At 40.2% G+C, this 24,094-nt stretch overlaps 1 protein-coding gene across 1 annotated transcript; it reads right to left on the bottom strand.

Annotated features, from left to right (window-relative positions):
- Nucleotides 1-1,681: 1,681 nt before the first annotated feature.
- On the bottom strand, nt 1,682-22,696 carry LOC124292489 (src substrate cortactin-like). The gene is given in 19 exon segments (XM_046729580.1): nt 1,682-2,667; nt 2,821-2,876; nt 3,292-3,574; nt 3,871-3,992; nt 3,995-4,018; nt 4,373-4,439; nt 5,984-6,150; nt 6,823-6,933; nt 7,218-7,309; nt 7,311-7,326; nt 13,197-13,307; nt 14,220-14,330; nt 14,939-14,993; nt 19,089-19,199; nt 19,829-19,894; nt 19,896-19,959; nt 21,015-21,088; nt 21,380-21,463; nt 22,550-22,696. Coding segments are annotated over 18 exon segments (1,692 nt in total). The 5' UTR covers nt 21,461-21,463; nt 22,550-22,696; the 3' UTR covers nt 1,682-2,586.
- Nucleotides 22,697-24,094: the final 1,398 nt, after the last annotated feature.

Below are 24,094 nucleotides of genomic sequence, written 5' to 3'. Positions count from 1 at the left end.
CCCTATATTGCCTTACATCAGCTCACTAATGACACATCTGTTTCACACAATGTTTTACAATATCGACTCTGAAAATCAGCACCAGAATAGACCAGGGTCCCTCTTTAACAATAATCAGTGCAATGGTAAACAGCATCATGCCAAGCAACAGTTGCCCAGACACTAGCACCATGACATGTGACCAACAAAGCAGAATATTGCTGCCTGGTTACATGTGAGAATGCTAAACTGGAGCTGAAACAATGTCTATTGCTTAACCTGGTCAACAGGGTTGTACAATACAGCCTTACAATATTATCTGTAGTTTGGTCTAAAGTGGTGAAATAATGCACAAGGGTACAAAAAACATCACACTGGTGTAAACTCAACTTCCATCGTATTGTACATTTATCCACATTAACATTAGAACTGTTCCTGCAAGTTATCTCTCTGAGAGAAAATCTGACAAAACCTCCGGAGAAGGGCGTGACAGGTGAAACTTTACCTGAACATCACTGCCCTTGTGAAATGATTGAGTGAGTTTAGTTTAGTTTCACGCTGCTTTTAGCAATATTCCAGAAATATCATGGCAGGGGACACAAGAAATGGAGTTCACATATCGTACCCATCTGGGGAATCGAACCTGGGAATGCTGTAACCACTAGTCTACCCCACCGCAACCCCAAGTGAAATGAAAGATACCTGCTCTCTGAAACAATTTGGCTTCATTTCTTTACCACCTTGATTCCAAAATACTGATATCAACAAGAGTAGAAAAGCACACAAAACAAATATTTCTCTATTGTTTTCCCTTTTGGCTGCCAAAATGGGACGATGGGGTTTAAAAAAACCCATCCACCACAATATAATGACTTTTGCATTATTTAAGTTCAAAACATATCATCTGACTTCATTTTAAAGGTACTGAAGTCAAATAAACAGACTTTATAAGACTGTTCCTGTTGCAGAGACATATCATTGGGTAAAAGATGTGATATTTAATGAAAATGATCTTCATAACATGTTATTTTCTACTGCTGTTTATAACATGACCTTGTCATACGATATATGAATAGTGGCAAGATACAATTACTGGATCCTTTCGCAGACTGTTACAGCCCTGTTACCATGGTAACATACACTCACGCTAATACTGAAAATGCATTAATTTCATCATTCACACTTTGGGCGCGGTACAGAAGGACTGTTCAAACTGTCATCAAAATCTTGTCACTGACACCAAGAAATGAAGAATAAAATGACTGATCTTTATCAGAACTCTCACTGAAAGGACCATCATCGTGCTACAAACCGAACAAAATATAGAACATCAAATTTAGGTCCTCACATGAATTTTAATATACTTCTCTTCAAAAGTTTAGACTCACCTAAAACACTCACAATATGTTATGTGTATATATATATGTGGTTACATCGAAGACTGATTTCTCCACAAACTGGGGGGAACCAACTGCAAACCAAATGCAGCTGAATTGCACGAGGGTCATGAAACAAATTGCTGAAAGGCATATGCAAATATTGTGCATGTGAACAGCTGCGTTTTGGTGCAAAGTTTTGTTAAGAATTCGCCAATATCCACTGATTTTCATCATTTACTCAACTCATGACAATAATCTTTTCAACGTTACGAATTTGTTTTACAATACATCAGTTATGTGTAAACAGTACTCTAAACGGAATATTTTGCAAAATTTAGTTTAGAACAGTTGCCTGAAGTAAGTGGCTATATTTACGATAGTGAGTCTAAACTTTTGATGAGAAGTATAGTTTGATATACTGATGTTGCTTTAATCATAAATTCACTCATGATTGAGTTAACAATTCAAAACATCTAGAAACGCAAATCTCCTGTACAAAATGACTTCATTATTTGACTGTGAGAATTACAACAGTAGCATTTCTATCACGGCATCTGTTTGTTTATGATCTGAAGTTAAGCTTTGACAATGTATTTGAGCTCTCAGACGTAACACGATGAATGGTTCAGGCTCATAAATACGTTTTTGTTTTGCACCATAAAAGTAGTTCTGATAAGATTCTGCAAATTTTGTCTTACATCAACATTAAGTGAAGCTAATTAAGTCAAAACATGGCAATTTCCCTGTTTGTTTTCTGGGTTTCACCCTTGTTGGTTTCAGTTTCTTGCCATGATGAAGCGGTTAGGTTTAGTGCCGCTTCGCATGTAGTTCAGTTACAACCAAGCATGTCAGCTTAATATGAGAGGAGAGCCAGAATTGACACAGTTAATAGATGCTTACCGCTGAGGTGTAAAACACAAACACCGTTAGACCTACGTTATACACGGACAAAGCTATGGATCCTGGCAAGGCAAAGGTATGCAACTCTGCATATTGAATTACAATGCTACAGGCCACCAGTCCATCTGTGCCTATGGTGTATAAATATGATATCAAACTGTATAAAAAGCTTATGAAAATAACTGTTGATATTAGTGACAAAATCACATGGACTTGAAATAATAACACTGAAATGAACTTGATCATATCTTTCATTGTAATTGCTGTATTAGTTTTTGTTTTCTACCATAACAAATAAATTGAACAATTTCAGCATTTCAAAGGGAGATCACTTTGTTTCTTCAACATAATTTGCAGGAAACAGGCCAACATTCCCATGACATTCACCTCGCCACCATCCATCGTCAATCTGAAAGTAGCATTGTTTTGCTGTATTGTGATGTCATTAAATATTGAAAAACAAAGTTGTTGTGATAATGATGAACTTTAGATTTCTCAGTTAAGGTATGGAGTGAACCAGATGGCAGCTTTACATACAAACCAAACAAACTGTGATACATACCTTTTCAATATTAGTAATGATATCCTCTGGATCAAAGCTGAGTTCATCTTCATCAGCTGAAAAACAAGACAAACACGGATATAACAGCAGTATGTAATAAAGAGGTTGTTCATCCATATATTGTATCCTTCCATAGCAGCAGCAGCAGCAGCATGCTGGTTTCAGTGTGGTGAGTGTGACATAAAACTAAACTCACTCACTCACTGGTAACCTATTCCAAAGTGGATTTCCTTTTTTTTTTTTCGTTTATAATTATTATATCCCACAATCAGCAATATTCCAGCTATATTACAGTGGTCTGTCAATAAGCGAGTCTGAACCAGACTGTCTGTACCCATGTGGGGAATCAAACCCAGGTCTTCAGCACTTTAACCATTAGGCTACCCCACCACCCCTCTCAGGTTGGAATCCCAACAGGGAAAATGTGAAGTATTATCATGTGACTCCACTGGACTGATTTAGGAGACTCACCAGCCTGATAGTCATATAAAGCTACAGCAGTGATGCCTGTGTCTCCACCACCAGGGCTGGCGTCATTGTACACATCCTCTTCTTCCGGCACTGCCGCAGCAACATCTTCTGCCGTGTTGTACGTATCATCTGGCTCATAGTTGTCAACAGTATTGTACACATCTTCAGGAACATATTCCTGTTCTGGTTCTGGTTCCGGTTCCTGTACAGCAGGTTCTACCTCTGGCTCCGGTTCCTGGGATCGCGTCTCTTCATCTTGCCACCTCTCCTTTTCAAGACGAGCCTGAAAACGAAGGAGCAACCAAAAGTTTAAACCCATCTTCATACAATGCAGAGATAACAATACAAAAAGGAATGGTAAGTGAAAATCATGTTTCGCAGAAAGGTAATCTGTGATACATCAATTGCTAGTTTGAAGAAATGGATAGCTACCATCAGGGAAAATCTTGGTTTATATGTCACATAACGTTGGGAATAAACTTTCAGACCATCTCGAACACGAAGTTGAACCCTATTTCACCTTATCTCAAAATTAAAAAAAATGCCGCAAGTAAAGGGAGGTAACTCTGCTTCACCTACCTCCACCTGTTTCTTCTGTTCCTCCTGCTCTCGCTTTTCTCGCGCCTCTCGCCTTGCCCTCTCTTCCTCAGCCCTCTTCTTGCCTTCTTCTTCCCCAGCCTTGGCCATGTTCTCGAACCGGCCTTCAGATTCTTAGCACCTTCAGAACCTGAAACATCCAAGGTCACGTGATTGTCTGGTTCAAAACCTCATTTAATAATTTCCTGTTTCATCGCAGCCTGTTAGGTCAATGTCACAGAAAAGTGACACAGGTTCTACATGATTCCTATTTCATTAAGGAAATGCACATTTCATCATGTCTACCAGCTCGATCTCTAAATTCATTGTCGTCTCACACAACATGTTGCTGCGAAAACACTCTCACCCATAGGTGTCTTGTACTTGTATCAGCCAGCAGCCCCAAACATCCTGTCAGTTAATCAATAACTATTTCTTTATCCCATCTTAAACACACATTTGGATGGTGATAGGTTATACAAGCCTACTGCAGATGCCGACTTACTTGAATCAGCTCTTGTTTTTGAGTAACTGGTGGAAGCACCTTGCATATCTTCAAAAGTACCCGCATTCTGAAGAAAGAAATTCATAATGTTTAGAAAATGGATAATTATGGTCACTCCATGGCCCTGTAGACCATCTGGAAATAGTCAAACTTTTATAATGATAAAGAGTCAGTGAGTGAATGAATTAAGGTTTACGCCGCTTTTCGCAATATTCCAGCAATATCACAGTGGGGGACACAAGAAATGGGCTTCACAAATTGTACCCATGTGGGGAATTGAACCCGGGTCTTCGGCATGACAAGCAAATGCTTTAACCACTAGGCTACCCCACCGCCCTATAATGATAAAGACATTTCCAATGCCATTCATTATTATGTTTTGAACAAAAATGAAAGCATGGCGTGTATCAAACTGAAAAATATATTTCTTCGAAAAATATCAACATGGGTACATTTATTAGAAAATGGGATGTAATATCACCTGCGTTGTCACTGTTATGACTTTATCTTACAATGATGCAGTACTTGCATGTCACTGTGATTCCACAATCTCGTACTTAGTCTACTACTCCAAGCACATAATGTAACTGAATATGTATGTGTGCCTTTTTTATGTGTGTTGTCTCTCACTTAAAGGCTCGGAAAGTTGATGTTTGTATTCAACTGAAGTGAATAAACAAAACTAGAAAAAAATATAAATGAAAGCAGAACATGAGTTGACAGGTTGACTCATTATTTTGAATAGTATTTCAGTGGTATCAAGGAGTGTTAGCTTCATGTGTTAAGATGAGGTGAGGTGAAATTGGGTTTAACGTCGTGCTTGAGAATATTTCGCTCATATGACGACGTGCATGCGTGTGTATGTGTATGTGCGGCTGCTTGTACTAGCCCAGACTGAAGCTGGTTTTATAGTGCTAGCCCACTGAGATACCATGCCGTAGTGAAGCATGAATACCCCACTCAGACACATTATACTGACTCCGAGCAGACCAGTCCTTCTTGTACCCATTAATGCCGAGCGCCAGGCAGGGACCAACAAGTACCATATTTTAACGTCTTTTGGTATGACGCGGTCGGGGATCGAACCCGCGACCTTCCGCTCTCCCGGGCGGACATGTGTTAAGAGCAATACAGGTCTCTAACTACTTTGGTGAAACCAAGCAGCTACAGTACTGACATAGCTAAAAACATGCTCTTGGAGTTGATGCTTATGATCCCAGGCGTCTGACACACCTAAGGGAGGAAACTCTGCAAAGCAAAACGACAACTGGTTCACCCATTACACCAAAGTCTTTATGCTTTCACCACTTTGGAAAAAAATGGGTATGGCATTGACAAACGCAGAAGAACGGTCAAAGACTACCAGGAATCAAGTCCATGATCAAAAACACGACCTCTGTAAACCATGACACCACAAAGGGTATGAGGGCCCATGGTTATAGGTTTCTGGTGAGCGTAGGGGTAAGTCACAGAGAACTGGCGACTGTGCTACTCATGCCCTTCAAAGCTCAGAGACCTGTACTTGATTGGCATGTTATGGCATTTAACCACTGTGCCCCCATAAGCTTTGAAGTGAGATATTTCTTATAACATTACAACAGTTGAACGTACCTTGTCCATCTTGTCTTTTTCCACACCAAACTTCCCCCCAAAGCCTTTCTTCATGTCCACCTGGGAGGAATGAAGTTCTGTCTTCTCAATACTGTCATAACCAGCTGCAGTCTTATCTTGTCTGTCTTTCTGAACACCAAACTTCCCACCAAATCCTTTGGAATAATCTGCAAGCAATTCAAATTAATAATGATCACTTTAACAATAGCATTTTAACATTGAAAGTCTACGCATCCAAAAAAAAGGGCAAATGCAGTCATAATTCTTCAAAAATACTACACTTTTATGTATGCTTTTTATGTTTTCGTAATTGTCATGGCAACTGCAGATAAATGGTCCTAAGTATCCTGACATTTCTTCACACTGCATGCTGTGATGGTCATGTTTATAATTAGATCTTAATTTGGTGTGCTTTTTCCAGAAGCATTTTATAGCTAGGATCATTTAGCTTCCTAAACTAAACAGAAAATGCTCTGAAATGAAAAAGGGCCACATGAAGGTACATCATAGCTGGGTTGACAATTCAGATGTGCAATTTTCGAGGGTTTTGCAATGGCATTGCTATCAAATAAAAACACAACTGCTCCATGGTAGCATACATACAAAAAAGTATCAACTATTGCAAAATGTTGTGATAGTTTGACAAGACTCGTTGCAGCTCCACAACAAATATTTCCTTGCATTACATGACATTATGACAATGTCAAACAAGTTTCTATGGAAACTAAACAGATGCAAAACATACAACTGATGTTTAACTTCATCCAGGCGTTCAATGGCTCAATCAGAAATACTCCCCCATCTGAGGGCCATAAATGTATCCACTGTGGGACAAGTACCTGTCTGAGACTCGTGTTTTTCCACTTTCTCCTTGTGGTCCCAGCCCACAGCAGATTTGTCCATGTTCTCCTTCTGCACACCGAACTTCCCTCCGAACCCTTTAGAGTGATCTGAAACGTGGTCACATTGACAATTACTGAAAGTCCAGAGTTAACAATATCAATGATATAATCAATTTATTCAGTCATTTTCCCAAAACTATACCATAATCTGATCACAAAAGTTGACAGATCTTCATTAATGGATCAATGTGCCCTCAAATTTTATTCTCATCTTGCCAGAGAGTATACAACCCAAGCTGCCTGTGGGGAATTAGAAGGGTAAAAATCACATCCTACCAGGTACCCCCTAACTGCTGGTGAACAGAGGCGTACTGCCCTTCCTGCTGACCTACCTGTCTGTGACTCGTGTTTCCCTAGCTTCTCTTGGTGGTCCCAGCCAACAGCGGACTTGTCCATGTTCTCCTTCTGTACACCAAACTTCCCCGAACCCTTTAGAGTGATCTGAAACATGCCACAGTAAGACAATGAGTGAATGCTATTAAATCCACAGATGGCATTAGAAGATTTTTAGACTATAATCTAGTGTGACCATTCAGTGATCTGTAGCATGGGAGAGTGTTGTGCCCAGCAGCAATTAAAACATGTTGGGAATTATTGGCGATAGCATGAGCGTCTATCAAGACTGTAAGTTTGAGCAGCAATCAAGAACGTAGTTGTGAACAGCAATCAAGGCCATAAGTGTGAGTGGCATACAAGGCCAAACTTGTGAGTGGCAATAAAGGCCATATGTGGGAGCATCAATCATGTGTGAGTGGCAATCAAGGCCATATATATGAGTGGCAACCAAGGTCATAAGAGTGAGCATTAATCAAAGCCATATGTGTGAGTGGCAATCAAGGTAATAAGTGTGAGTGGCAATCAAGGCTATTAGTGTGAGTGGCAATCTAGGTAATAACTGTGAGTGGCAATCAAGGCTATTAGTGTGAGTGGCAATCTAGGTAATAACTGTGAGTGGCAATCAAGGCTATTAGTGTGAGTGGCAATCTAGGTAATAACTGTGAGTGGCAATCAAGGTCATAAGAGTGAGCATTAATCAAGGCCATGTGTGTGAGTGGCAATCTAGGTAATAACTGTGAGTGGCAATCAAGGCTATTAGTGTGAGTGGCAATCTAGGTAATAACTGTGAGTGGCAATCAAGGTCATAAGAGTGAGCATTAATCAAGGCCATGTGTGTGAGTGGCAATCAAGGTAATAAGTGTGAGTGGCAATCAAGGCTATTAGTGTGAGTGGCAATCTAGGTAATAACTGTGAGTGGCAATCAAGGCTATTAGTGTGAGTGGCAATCTAGGTAATAACTGTGAGTGGCAATCAAGGCTATTAGTGTGAGTGGCAATCTAGGTAATAACTGTGAGTGGCAATCAAGGTCATAAGAGTGAGCATTAATCAAGGCCATGTGTGTGAGTGGCAATCAAGGTAATAAGTGTGAGTGGCAATCAAGGCTATTAGTGTGAGTGGCAATCTAGGTAATAACTGTGAGTGGCAATCAAGGTCATAAGAGTGAGCATTAATCAAGGCCATGTGTGTGAGTGGCAATCAAGGCTGTATGTGTGACTGGCTATCAAGGAAATATCTGTGAGCGGCAACCAAGGCCATAAGTGTGAGAGGCAATAAAGGCCATGTATGAGCAGCAATCAATATCCATCAATATGAGTGGCAATCAAGACTAAAAGTGTGAGTGGCAATCAAGGCCATAAGAGTGAGTGGCAATCAAGGCCACATGTGTGAGTGGCAATTAAGACCATATGGGTGATTGGCAATCAAGGTCATAAGAGTGAGAATTAATCAAGGCCATATGTGTGAGTGGCAATCAAGGCAATACCCAGGTAGCGTGCCATCATCGGCCCGACGTCGGCTAATATCGGCATCGTTAAACAGCGCTGGGCCGACAGCGGGCCAATGTAACCCAGCTAGCTAACACATAACATTTTCATAAGGTTTCAAACTGATTTATCAAAAATATTTTCGTCAAAACAGTCACAATCTTAGAACAATTCTCTCAACTATTTAAAAGCATTAATTGTTTTTTTCAAAAGTTGTTCATGAAGAAAGAAATGTTACCACGGGAAAGGACATCAGAATGACGTCACACGTTCACGTCATATTTTCGCACCCGCCATTTTAGTTGAAGTTTATCGAGGAAGGTACAACAATGTCATTGTGCATCAACAAATGGAACTGTATCATCGATCTGACCTCGGTTGCAGTAAGTTACCTTTACAGTCACTGCCCGGTTGTTGTTATGTTTATGTACATTTTGATATTCACTCGATCGTGCTACTCAGAAATCGCGAGGTTCTGAGCAGCCGTACACGATCTTTTAGATTCTTAGGCTTCCAACAGAAGGTATTATGTATGTTGTTGTGAAGGAGACCTAAGGGAGTTTGCACCATATTAATTTTATGTTGGATACAAAATTTTATTCAGCTATCAATGGCAAGCAGTATGTTCTTAACCAGAGTTCATGTCAGGTGGACATTTGTTGCTATTATGTTCGGTTTTCGATCTAGTAAGCGTATGCACAGCTCACAAGCCAGTGACACTTATCGTCATTAATTTTGTTCCCTGTTATTTCTGAAATATATATTTCTTAATTTAACATTACAACTTACTATCAAATTTTTAAGCTATGAAAAGTTCGCTCACTTCAGTCGGTGGGAAAGGTTGCATCAACCTTATAACACGAAAATGGGGAATCAAAAGTATTCAAATACTTTTTGGTCGACCTGACTGTGGGCTATTAGTTACTGTCATAGTCTAAGTATGTTATTTAAAATGAATGTTCAGTCAGAAATGACCGAAGCATACTTGGTAAATTACCGTAACACTGACTAAACTAAATGTTGATCATCTGCATGGTTGTTGTGGTTTTGCTTGTCTAACATTCCCACGTTATTTTCAGTAAAAGGCTAGATCTATATTATCAAAGTAAAGTGTTTACATTGTGTATTCTTCAATTTTCCCCAAACGAATCAATTTATCATTTTCAGATATGTATATTTACCTTCTAAACGAGAGCCAGAAACAAACATGTTTACCGCGCTATAACGGGGCGTTGGCGATGACTGGACCTCGGCAATGTTCATTCAGTTTTCGATCACCATGCATTTTCATGATACAGTATTAATTATTCAAATTTACTTAGTCTTTGTTCAGGAAATGTAGACCAATTAAATTTCTTATGGTTTACTTGGTTCACAGAAACATTTTGGTCACAATACTTGCAACGAAATCATACTGCAGCAGTAACTGTTCCGCGAGTAAGACGTGAATCTAGTAGTTAGTTACAATAGCTATTTAATATATCAATTCAAGTTTGTATTCCAGGTTAGAATGTATAGAAGCGCTGTCCAGTAATCCATGTTTGTTGTAAAGGGGCAGAATTATTTCTAACCTAACTTAAATATACATGTTGGTGTTAAATCTACACATGTTGACCCCCATAACTTTACACAATAAATTTCAGCATCGGACTAACTAGATTTATATATGCTTGGGGAATCTAGTTCAATTTGTAACTTGTTATAATGTGGAACATTGTTATTTTCGTTGCAGCAAGGGCGAAAATGAGACACAAGAATTACGGCCGATACAAACAGAAGTGATGGATTTATTGAGGATTACATAAAATAATCCAGGAGCTGTGAATCAGTAAACGTAAGTGCATCTGTTAAATATCATTGTCTATATACTTGCTGTTGACGTTTTGTCTTTTTATTGCAAAAAATGGATTACCTGCACTCAGCCTCTGACCAACAAGAGTGATGGGGTAGTGGTTGCTATTCAGTGTGATTTGATACTATTACCAAATTAGGCATTCAAGGATTTCCATTATTTTCCATTGTGTGCTGGTGTCCATCAAACACTTGCATATACATAGGTGCTGGAAGACTTCATTAACTGATTTAATAAACTTACTATACATTTTTTTTCTTTATTTCAGAAAAATTTATAAAATCGAAACCAAAGAAGAAGATTCTGAAATAATATCGAAAAGTGTATGCGTTTTCTGAAAAAAAAATAATAAAGAGTGTTGATTACATGTCTGCCATTCTTTGTTTTATGTTCTTTGTTCGGCCCCATGAAGTTTGCCGACGTCAGGCCGATAATGCACACGACGCCGGGCCAATGTCGGGCCGATGATGGCATGCTACCTGGGTATGTGTGATATATGTATGTGCCATAAGTGTGAGCGGGAAACAAGGCCATATGTGTGAGCATTAATCAAGGTCATATGTGTGAGTGGCTATCAAGGCCATAAATGTGAGTGGCTATCAATGTCATAAGTATAAGCATTAATCAAGGCCATATGTGTAAGTGGCTATCAAGACCATATGTGTGAGTGGCTATATAGGCCATAAGTGTGAGTGGCAATCAAGGCAATAAGTGTGAGCATCAATCAAGGCCATAAGTGAGAGTGGCAATCAAGGCAATAAGTGTGAGTCGCTATCACCTGTCTCCGAGCCATGCTTCCCCCAAAGATAGTCCCTACTAGTCTCACCTGTATACGAGCCATGCTTCCCCAAGGATAATCCCTACTAGTCTCACCTGTCTGTGAGCCATGCTTCCCCCATGGACAATCCCTACTAGTCTCACCTGTATACGAGCCATGCTTCCCCCCATGGACAACCCCTACTAGTCTCACCTGTATACGAGCCATGCTTCCCCCCATGGACAATCCCTACTAGTCTCACCTGTATACGAGCCATGCTTCCCCCCATGGACAATCCCTACTAGTCTCACCTGTACACTGTGAGCCATGCTTCCCCCCCATGGACAACCCCTACTAGTCTCACCTGTATACTGAGCCATGCTTCCCCCATGGACAATCCCTACTAGTCTCACCTGTATACTGAGCCATGCTTCCCCATGGACAATCCCTACTAGTCTCACCTGTATACTGAGCCATGCTTCCCCATGGACAACCCTACTAGTCTCACCTGTATCTCAGCCATGCTTCCCCCATGGACAACCCCTACTAGTCTCACCTGTATACGAGCCACGCTTCCCCCCAAGGATAATCCCTACTAGTCTCACCTGTCTGTGAGCCACGCTTCCCCCCATGGACAACCCCTACTAGTCTCACCTGTCTGTGAGCCATGCTTCCCCCCATGGACAATCCCTACTAGTCTCACCTGTATACGAGCCATGCTTCCCCCCATGGACAACCCCTACTAGTCTCACCTGTATATGAGCCACGCTTCCCCCCAAGGATAATCCCTACTAATCTCACCTGTCTGTGAGCCATGCTTCCCCCCATGGACAATCCCTACTAGTCTCACCTGTATACGAGCCATGCTTCCCCCCATGGACAACCCCTACTAGTCTCACCTCTCACCTGTATGGACAATCCCTACTAGTCTCACCTGCCAGCCATGCTCCCCCAAGGATAATCCCTACTAGTCTCACCTGTCTGTGAGCCATGCTTCCCCAATCCCTACTAGTCTGGAGCCAACCCCCATGGACAATCCCTACTAGTCTCACCTGTATACGAGCCATGCTTCCCCCATGGACAATCCCTACTAGTCTCACCTGTCTACTGTCTCACCTGTCATGCTTCCCCATGGATAATCCCTACTAGTCTCACCTGTCTGTGAGCCATGCTTCCCCCCATGGACAACCCCTACTAGTCTCACCTGTCTGTGAGCCATGCTTCCCCCCATGGACAATCCCTACTAGTCTCACCTGTATACGAGCCATGCTTCCCCCCATGGACAACCCTACTAGTCTCACCTGTATATGAGCCATGCTTCCCCCCAAGGATAATCCCTACTAATCTCACCTGTCTGTGAGCCATGCTTCCCCCATGGACAATCCCTACTAGTCTCACCTGTATACGAGCCATGCTTCCCCCAAGGATAATCCCTACTAGTCTCACCTGTCTGTGCCATGCTTCCCCCCATGGACAATCCCTACTAGTCTCACCTGTATACAGAGCCATGCTTCCCCCAAGGATAATCCCTACTAGTCTCACCTGTATATGTGAGCCATGCTTCCCCCATGGATAATCCCTACTAGTCTCACCTGTCTGTGAGCCATGCTTCCCCCCAAGGATAATCCCTACTAGTCTCACCTGTCTGTGAGCCATGCTTCCCCATGGATAATCCCTACTAGTCTCACCTGTATACGAGCCATGCTTCCCCCAAGGATAATCCCTACTAGTCTCACCTGTCTATGAGCCATGCTTCCCCCAAGGATAATCCCTACTAGTCTCACCTGTCTGTGAGCCATGCTTCCCCCCATGGATAATCCCTACTAGTCTCACCTGTCTGTGAGCCATGCTTCCCCCCATGGACAATCCCTACTAGTCTCACCTGTCTGTGAGCCATGTTTCTCCACCTTCTCTTTGTGTTCCCAGCCCACAGCTGACTTATCCTGTCTGTCTTTCTGGATTCCAAACTTGCCACCAAAACCCTTGGAGTAATCTGGATTGAGAACATTAGACGTTATCAATTATCAGCAAAATATCTAGCCATAAGGCTCTGAAAATTGCTCAAACATTTCTTGAACATATACTTTCAAAAGATTAGACTCATTAGTGTAAATATAGCCACTTACTTCAGGCAACTGTTCTAAACTAAATTTTGCAAAGGATTCCTTACTGTTTAAGTACTGTCAACACATAAACTGATGTATTGTAAAACAAATTCAGTTGAAAAGATTATTGTCATGAGTTCAATAAATGATAAAATCCAGTGAAAATTGGCAAATTCTTAACAAAACTTTACACCAAAACGCAGCTGTTCACATGCACCATATTTGCACATGCTTTTCAGCAATTTGATGCATGATCCTTGTGCAGTTCATCTGCATAAGCTTTGCAGTTGGTTCTCCCAAGTTAGTTGAGAAATCAATCTTTGATGTAACAAAATATATATCAATAACATACAGTGAGTGTTTAAAGTGAATCTAAACTTTTGAAAGGAAGTATATGTCAAAAGCAGAATGAATACCCAATATGCACCTGAAATCAAACTGAGGATCCTCAGATTGTTCCATATTGCCATTATTATTACAGTTGATTAGGCATGCTGTCATATGAATGGCCGTTGACATTTTTAAGCAGTACATTATACTTGCAAAACATAGTTGCTATGGGCACTGGAACTATGGTACCATTGACATGTATATTTAAAATTTCCCAAAAATTAAATAAAAAGTAGTACATAAGGTCTAAGGTCATAGTGACATCAAACACCAAAAGATATATTGTTTCAACTTGCCCACTAAAAATATAATTTGCTTCTTGCATGTCAAGGAGACTGATGCAGCTACATGACAAGCAGTCACCAAGCATTACATGTTGTACATATATTTTATATCTTTTGTCATCTCACCTGTCTGTGACTCATGTTTCCCCAGCTTCTCTTGGTGGTCCCAGCCCAAAGCGGACTTGTCCTGTCTGTCTTTCTGTACACCAAACTTCCCTCCAAACCCTTTAGAGTGATCTGAAACATCAAGGGGTGAGTGAGTGAGTGAGTGAGTGAGTGAGTGAGTGAGTGAGTGAGTGAGTGAGTGAGTGAGTGTGATCTCGTTTAAACAACACACTCCGCTATATTCCAGCTTTATGACAGCAGTTGGGACCAGACAATACAATCCAGTGATCACTACAAAGAGCATCTATCTTCGAAATTGGAATACCAAATCAGTGAGCCTTACCGTCCGATCCCGATACCATTGGTCAAGTATGGGTTGCTGAAGACCAATTCTAATCTGGATCTTCATGGGTGAACAAGTGAGTTAGGGGGTGAGTGGGGGAGTGTGTAGGTGGGCATTGGGTGGACGGTGAGTGACCAACAGTATGTAGACCTAAACTTAACCACATCTAGACAGTACACTGAACCATTCATAGCAGGACAGAGTCCAATAAACTTTATATTACGATCAGATAATTGTGTAAATGAGGTGAAAATGGGATTTTGAGCACATAATGAACAGTTTCAGGCACTCAAAAGGGCACAAAAGCAAAGGTAGTAAATAGGACAGACATATGCTGAAAAAGTAGATAACTGTTTCAATTTTCCATGAACCTTCAAGAACTTAAACTGATACCTACCTTTGGCTGATGCATGTTTCTCAGTTTTACCCTCATATTCATATCCCACTGCAGACTGAAACACAAGATCAACACAATCTCACTGAGGGCATGTGAGACTAGATGGTGAAAATGGTGCACTCACGATTATTACACTTTCACACCGAAATAGATTTACGCTTGTTTAAGGAAGTGGGCTTATAATACTTGTCAAAACCATTTCCAGTTTGTAGAGCTACCTCACACCAAAATTCAATTAAGTTGAAATCAGACTTAAAGCCGACCAGACCCGTTTCATCCCTTAATCACGTTAATAGTGCCAGACAGGGCAACAACAAATACCACCTTTTAACCTCTATTGGTGAGACAAGTAGACGTTTTATCCAGTAGACCACAGAGGCTGTCATTAGCCGTGGGAGCATGGGTCAATAGAGTTACGACTTTGTGAAGATGACCAATCCCCATTTGCCATTAGCCACCCAAGTATTCCTGTTAACATTTCAGGGTCTCCTGCAATGTCATATGGACTGTAAACTGTCAGAACCCGGTATGCCTTTTTTAAAACATTTTTAAAAGTACATTAGATTCCCAAGATATTTTTATGGATTAAACTTCTTTGTAATTTATCTCACGACGTTTCGAGACCATTCCAGGTCCCTTCATCAGGTGAACTGGCAGTTAGGACTAATGCAAGTGACATCACAGTACACTAGGGAGAGTACTGTATAAGTGAGTTTGAAAATTCATGCTAAATAATAGAGTTGAAAGTTGAATTGTCAATACACAACAACTGCTAATTACACAAAAGTTACTTGATAGCAGGCTTTCCAAAAAGAATAGTAGTGTACTGTGATGTCACTTGCATTGTCACGTCAAAACCCAGTTATGATGTCATAGTGACGACGTCATAGTCCTAACTGCCAGTTCACCTGATGAAGGGACCTGGAATGGTCTCGAAACGTCGTGAGAGAAATTACAAAGAAGTTTAATCCATAAAAATATCTTGGACATCAATGTACAACTTCTAAATGCCACTGAAAGACTACATTAGATTCGATTTGCTGTTTTTGTTATTAATCCTTGCATAATGTGTCGCCGCTCACCAGTGACATGAAATATGTCGATCACTTTTGAACAATTTCTAAATATGACCTCTCTGATACATGGATTGCCAGTACTATTTCACATCTTCATGCACACACTGACTATAATGATTAGGGGGTTATTATGTTATTATTACCCATACGGGTGAGGAGATCCCGTGTAATATCTTTTTGATATTTGCACAGTGTGCAATTTAGTGATTCTCGACGTTGATTGGTTGATCGTATATTTGTACAGTTTCATTGGATGCCGGAACTACTTTCACACACTACGTTCATTCATAAAGTTTCATCGATTCATTGATAAATTGACCGTGATGTAATCGCACTTATTCGAGATGTAAAAACAGAACAAAAACAACATACAGGATTTCGATTTTGATGCTAATTTAATGTTTTATTTCATACTTCATTAACAATACAGCGTCGTCTACTTAACATGTTTTGTAATAAAAAAATGTCTAAAATTGATAATCATAAAGTCATCTTTGTAAACAAACATGGCTACCCAGTTAATGCCAATCAAAGTCAATGACCTGGTCAAGGTGGACGGAGACATTACAGGACGTGTAACAAGAATAACACAACCGCTTAATTCCTTTCACGTGTATGTGATAAACACGGAATATGGAGAAATGCAAGTTGCAAGGTACAGACTGAAAGTGTTGCCGGAAACAATCTCGAGCGAGTCAGCTTCTCACCAAAGTCCCCACCTGCCCCAGAGTGTCATAAATGACTTGCTACAAGATGATTTTTTTTACCCCCCAATTGAAAACAAAACTTTTGACAGGTTTGTTCCTGTTTATGACCATGACATTGATAACTTCTTGGCTGCGAACGAAAACGAAAACACAATGAAAAAGACAAAATTGGACATGAATCTTGTTTATAGATTTCTTCGCAAGAGTCTTAATGATCCAAGACAACTTGAAGACATTGCCACCCATGAACTGAACACTATCCTGTGTAAATTTTTCATATCGGCAAGAAAATCTGATGGTTCGGAGTATGAACCATCTTCCCCCGGGGAATATAGGGTAGCGTTGAACGCTATTTGAAGCGTAATGGGTACTCACATGTGTTAGCCGAGTCAATGCATTTCATGAAACTGAGGGAGGTTTTGAAATCAAAACTCAAGTCATTAAAAAAACAAGGTAAAGGAAACCTACCATTCCGTGCTGATTCTGTATCCGACACTGAATAACAGAAACTCCGTGAATGTGGCCAACTAGGCACCAGCACGCCAGATTCCATTTTAAACACATTATAGTGGAACAACACAGTTTATTTTGGCTTGAGATCGGCGACCCCGCACAGGCGTATGCAATGGGGTGATGTAACACTAAAAGTTGATTCAGAGAACCGAGAATATCTCCAGTATATTGAACGGCAGTCAAAACCCGTCAGGGTGACCAGTCTCGCGATCTTGCTCCTAAAGCATGGACACAACCTGGGGATCTGTGTTGTCCAGTCGCTGTTAACAAGTCGTACCGTGCCTTGAGACCACTAAACTTCTCCAATGATGATCATCCATTCTATTTGGCAACAAACACCCAGTTTGGGGTACGAACCGGGAATACTTGGTTTAAACGTCAACCGGTTGGCAGAAATAAACTGGGATCTCTGATGAAAACAATGGCAAGTAAAGCAGGGCTTTCTAATGACAAACGGTTGACAAACCATAGCGCCAGGAAACGCATGATTCAAACTTTGTCTGACAAAGCTCACCAGATCATGCAAGTGTCAGGGCACAAAAACGTTCAATCCATCAACAGTTATTCCACAATGAATGAAAAACAACACCAAAACATCAACAGACTTCTGTCGTCCAACTGTGATTCCACACCACGTGACACAGGCCTGTCTCTCCCTTGCCTACAAAATGCACCAAAGCCTCAGTCGAATCAGTCCCTATCAGTCATGTCCCAGATGAATTCAGTTTCCCATGATATCCATGCTGTTCATACTCTTTTTTCTGGTCCAATTTACGGTGGAGTATTCAACTTCACTATTTCAAATGATTCTTCTTTCAACCAACCACCTGCACCGAAAAGGCGTATTTTGCCTGTTGTCGACTCGGACTCGGACTAAAGTTGGAGTTATCGTTCCTGACAAGGACACTGACGCGAGCCAAAACTAGGTCAAAGTCAAAATGTTGACAAACGTTAATAATTGTGAACCGTCTTCTTAGAAAAAAGTTCACCATTGCTGCGTTTTATTCTTCTCTTGCAGATTTTCACTGTTGTATCAGTTAACGTTGAAAAAAATTGACAGGTTTTTGCTGTTTTGTATCCAACCACAGCCACCCACTTTCTGTCACGAGTAGATCTAGGCTACACATTTGCGATCTACGACTAAATATTAAATATGCGAGTGTACTCGTTAAAAATAAACTTAATCTTTTCAGGGGTGTGTGGGTAATAAAATCGTCATGAAACGGATTTTGAGAAAAAGGAATTGTGTTGTTTTTCATACCGTTTTCTACAGTACTATATTGGGGCTCGTATGCGATTCCATTAGGCGTGAGCCGTTTGGTTTCCTCTGCGCATTAATACGGATCAGCTGATCACGTTGTAAACACATAACAAGGTGCGGCTTTGAGTTCATAAGTACTGGTTTCTCAGTTCAATTACAGAATGGGTAATAAAAACAATAACCCACAAGGTACGAGTGATTGCGTGAAATATGTCCCTCGAGAAATTAATGTTCAAGTCCCTCGCTAAAGCTCGGGACAGTGAACATTAATTTCACTCGGGACATATTTCACCTAATCACTCGTACCTCGTGGGTTATTCTCTAAAGGTTGGCTGTCTGCCTGTTCTGTACATGATTTAGAAGTGGCCCATGAATAAAGAAATGACTCTGTGCATTGTGTCTGTAAATAAAAACTAATTGAGTCAAAAATTAAATCTTTCTTCTTTTCGTTCAAACATCATTCACACAATCTACTTTGATTTAATATGATTGCATTGTACGTTGTTTAACGCAGCAATCAGTAAAGTTCCAACTATATGGTGGCTTTATGTGTTTGACAGTGATATACAAAGTTGACAAGCATCTGCACAAACCTGGTCCTTCCGGTCAGTCTGGACACCATACTTGCCACCAAACCCCTTGGCAGCGTCTGTCTGGCTAGCGTGCTTGGACAGCTTCTCTTGGTAGTCATGGCCCACAGCAGACTATGGACAAAACAGGGAACAAAATATCATTGAACACACTTTAGGGGTGTACGAGTAGTGATTTAATTCTGCTTTCAAAAATATTGTGTCTGGAATATCTGAGATGTAGTTGGTGTATCACATTGGTGAAGGGTATTTTTTTGTTAGATCTGCTCCAAGGTCAATATTTGGCCCAGTGTCGGAACAAATGGCTGTAGCAATTCCCAAACTGGAATTACAAATTTTCCAGTACATGTTCATATTCATACAGTAAAGAAATGTTATGGCTTTTACAGAAACTTGTATTTGAATAATAACAGTACCACAAAAGAGTGAGAGGCTTAGAATCCTGTTTAGAATCCCAGATAAATCACTGGAAGAATGGATGACATCCTGCAGCATCAAAGGGGAACAACCACAGAGAAGGACAGTGCCTAAGACTAATCCTCTTTATCATAGATCTCCACAACTACACCATCCAGACCATCACTTAACTGTACCTGTTCAATGTTTTTTCGGTGTGACAGGAGAGGACCGTGTATATCCGACCGAGGAATATCTTGATATTCCCAAGAAATATATACCAACAAAGTCAAGGTCAAATTCTGCTCTTTCCATTTCCAACTCAACTCTCAAATTTCCCAGCATACCTTGTCCATCCTGTCTTCCTGCACTCCAAATGATCCACCATATCCGTATGATGCCTTCGGGCCCTTTCTCAAACTCTGCTTTCTTCACAGTTTTGTCATCATGCTGTACCTCCTGTCTCAGTTTCTTCAAGCTGAACAAGACAAAAGAGTTTATAGACTGTTGATGGTATTGTCTACCTTTGTCAACATGGGTGACAGAGTGTGAGAGTGGATACAAATCTACTTGTACAGTCAGGACGCGTTAGTCCGGCCCCCGATAATCCGATTCCCGCCATATCTGAACAGTAACTAGCTGTAACCAGTCTTCTTTACTATGTAAACTCATTAACTGTTGATTCATTAATTCTGTGCTTCACTCTCCGTATCTGAACGTTAATTAGCGGTACCGTATAAGCTAATTACGCTTGGTTTTGCTTCATTAATCCAGCGGTACGTCAAAAAGGTTTGGATAATCCACTTACCTCGTGAGCACCATTGATTAGCGCTGATCTTCACCGGTAAACTTCAATGGTAATTGATAAGTGAGGTGACACTTCTGTGTTGAACATGTCGTTAGTTTGTGATTTTAATCTATCATTAAGTCTCATTGTGCAAACGCAACTGGCACCATCAAAACCTCGTATACGTTCTGCTCTTGTCTTGGTATGTCAAGGGGAAGTAACTCTAATGTAGTGGTGTACATAATGGTTCGTGTCAGTAGTCCATACGTTTCACTATCCGAATGGTTTTGATAAAAAACGTAAGTGTTCGGATTAACGCGGCCTGACTGTAGTAGCAGTGAGTATAGTTTTACACAGATTGGCATTATTCCAGTAACATAACAGCAGAGGACACCAGGAATAGGCTGCACACTTTGTTGTACCACTATGGGGAATCAAACTCGGGACTTCAGCATTATGAGTGAGCACTTAAACCACTAGGCTACCCCACCATAGTATTAATAGTATTAGTAGCAGTAGTAGTCAAACAGGATCATATGCAACATGGGATACATGGTGTTGTGATGTTTCTATTGCCAAGCTGAACGCCATATATCTAAATTTGGGCACGATAGTAAACAAAATCATGAAATGGTCTACTCGGCAAACTTGGTGAATATAAAACACACTATTCAAGTTCAGAATCCCTCTCAACAACAGATTACAGCACATGCGCCTATCTGTTTAACAATTCCCTTCTTACTCACTCCAAGGACTCTTGGTGTCCGGACCCTTCCACCGTCTTTGCACCCCATCTCTGCTCCTGCTCACTTACGTCATTCTGGGGAGAAAATGTCAAACTAAAGATCACATGCATAGTTTTTGTCATTGTTGTTGCCATGGTTTCTGATTATGCAAGAAGTTACCTGACTAGTAAAAGTGACAATGCCAAAGCTTTTCGTAGTCAGCTGATAAGAGTGAATGTAAACCATTACATTGTCACAACAGGTTGCCCTGACATTTCTACAAATAATACCAGATATTATCCAGTCTGATGGACAACAAACACCATATATGCCCATATCTATTAACACAAAGTCTGCATCTATCATTAATACCAACAATGACTCACCACAAAGTCAGGGTCTGTCTCCCAGTCATCATCATCCGCCACATTGACCTGCACATTTTTCCCAGCTGCAGCCTTCCACATGATCTGACAACAGCACAACCAGGACATGATGAAGTTAAAACATACACTACGTGCCCTTGATCTAGCCACACAAAGCCAACAATCCTCAGCTTCTTGTTAATCAAGTTACATTACCTGTGTGTTGCCTTGGAACATTTCATTTTTACTTATATTTCAGTATAATAGATGTAAGGGAACATCATTAGTGAGGGAGTTTGTTTTAATTTAACACTGCTTTGTCTTCTATTTAAGTTATAACGTGTAGTTACATTTAAGCTTGAATTGGGATGGAAGACTAAAGGGAAGCACATATTGCATTCAAACCCAACTTGTTGATCCTAGAACAACAAAGATAAGAGGTACTTTGCAGAGTAAACTCTACATGCACCTCAGCCATGCCTGATGGCAAGGCCGCTCATGCCCAATTGAACACCCTGACAGCAATATTGGTGCATGAATTTACAATGTACATAATTTAGTTAATAGGCAACATTATATGCACCAACACATTTTCCATGCAGGATCTAATTACCGGTCGGCATTGTAATAATAAGGCCAATAAGGCCAAATGATTTAAAATTAATATCAGGTAACAGATAAGTGATCAACATGATTTAAGTTATGGATATATATTGATGCTTTATTGGAATAGATTTTTCTTGGAATGTCTATCAGAGATGAAGAACTGTGCTGTAAACCATTCAATCCACAACGGCAGATTTTTAAGGAAATATTAGGAAATCATTAAAACATGGTGATTTGTTGAGGTGCAACCATACACTGATATTAAAAGCATAATTACTATAATATCAACTTTTAATCACAATTTAGTTGTTGTTAAACAATGCCCTACTTCCACAAGTGAAACCGTATTGTTACCCTAAGGATGATTCACGTGCGATAATCTATGACTTATGAGGAGTGGAAATGTCAGAATTGTGAGTCGGACAAGTGCTTCCTTATTTCCACCATAACAAAGTCCCACGTCCAGAACAACCCTCAAAATTAAAAACAAATTAGTGAAACAGCTACAACAAAATATACGTGTATATAACAGCATAATTAGCAAACAATTACAAGGTTTTGATAAATAAAATGAAGTTTAAATACCGATAAGGCAATGTGTAACCCTCTTTCCGTGCACTTCCTCCTCCCCTTGATTTAACTTCCGGGTTAATCACGTGATCGTGGATCCGAAGCAACGACCGGCTCGGGCATATGATTGGATAAAATGAAACTTTGCGTTTGTCAAGAAAATGAGGATAAGCATTTATATCTTCTTTAACGATCAATGCACAATGTTAATACTTGATATAGTATCAGAAAAGGCGGATGTATAGTGAATGTGGCTCGTCGTCGTGATGTTGGTGACAGTAGTAGTAGTAGTAGTAGTAGTAGTAGTAGTAGTAGTAGTAGTAGTAGTAATAGTAGTAGTAGTAGTAGTAGTAGTAGTAATAGTAGTAATAGAATTTGTAATCATGATCGATGTAATTCTGTTGAATGAAAATTGTCACGTATCAATTGACATTTTTATCAAATGCGAACGTTAGGCTCTTGCAATTGCCTTAGTTTAGTCTGTGCTAGACATGTGCCGTTCCACTTCCAAAAGAATACTAGTAGTTGGCTAATAAAGTTTTGTGTCCCCGCCAGAGGGATGTGAACTCGAAGATTTATTATAACATTTCAAGTGAGAATTGTAATTCCTTAGTAAATCAGTTCGTGGCCAGATATGTACACAACCGTTACAGTGACTCGTCAAATTAATAACATATTTAATAATAAAGTTTTGCTTTCCACAGGGTTGTCAGCGCGAAACTTGAGTAGAAATATGAGTCCGAAATATATATAATGTAGTGTTATCAGTATTACTTTAAGATAGTACAGAAACCGGCAGCAAAAGAAAAAATACACTTGAATATTGTAATTGACCAAAACATTACGTCACCAAGACGTTATGAGACGAACAGTCTCCAAAGCACTGCCAACTTCAGACCCCAAACACAATTGTATTCAAATACATAATCATCAAAAAAGTATTTCTCGTTCATTTCATTTGTAGCCAACATCTAACAAAGGTGTTTAATTTGTTTTGTCCGTCAGTTTATATATATCTTCAGTGAAAAACTGTATATATTAATCACGTTAGACGTTAACAACGATGGTGAAACCAACGACATGGCGCTGATAAACCTCGAAATATAATCCCGGCGTGTGTGTGTGTGCGTACGTGGGTTATTTAGATTATGTCGGCATACCTCATCAGAAGGTATAAAATAGCAGGCCCTGAAGGGTGAGACCCGCTAATTTGTTCGTAAAAGTCGAACATCGACTTGCTCGCATACAGTGCTACAAGGCCGGCCCTGCTTATTCAAGAGTATGATTTTATGTCAAATCAATATTTCAGAGCAAGCTTCATTCGTGCGCTAAAAACGATCTCCCTCGACAAGCCAGGGGGTCTTATGTCTGTTTCAGTGTGGTACGTGCACACAAATATTCTTTATAAAAACCTGGCGGGTTACCATGACACTGATTTCACAAATCCTGAGATAATACGAAAATTACAATTTTGATAATGCATGTATCACTGAAGAATGCGTAGTTTTATGTTTTGTGTGTTATGTTGAATTGAAAAAAACGACTGATGAAAAGTTTTGA

The sequence above is a fragment of the Haliotis rubra genome, unplaced genomic scaffold (genome assembly GCF_003918875.1).
Source record: "Haliotis rubra isolate DU_JTF1 unplaced genomic scaffold, ASM391887v1 Scf519, whole genome shotgun sequence".
Classification (NCBI taxonomy): domain Eukaryota; kingdom Metazoa; phylum Mollusca; class Gastropoda; order Lepetellida; family Haliotidae; genus Haliotis; species Haliotis rubra.
This window is presented reverse-complemented; position numbering and strand designations above follow the sequence as displayed.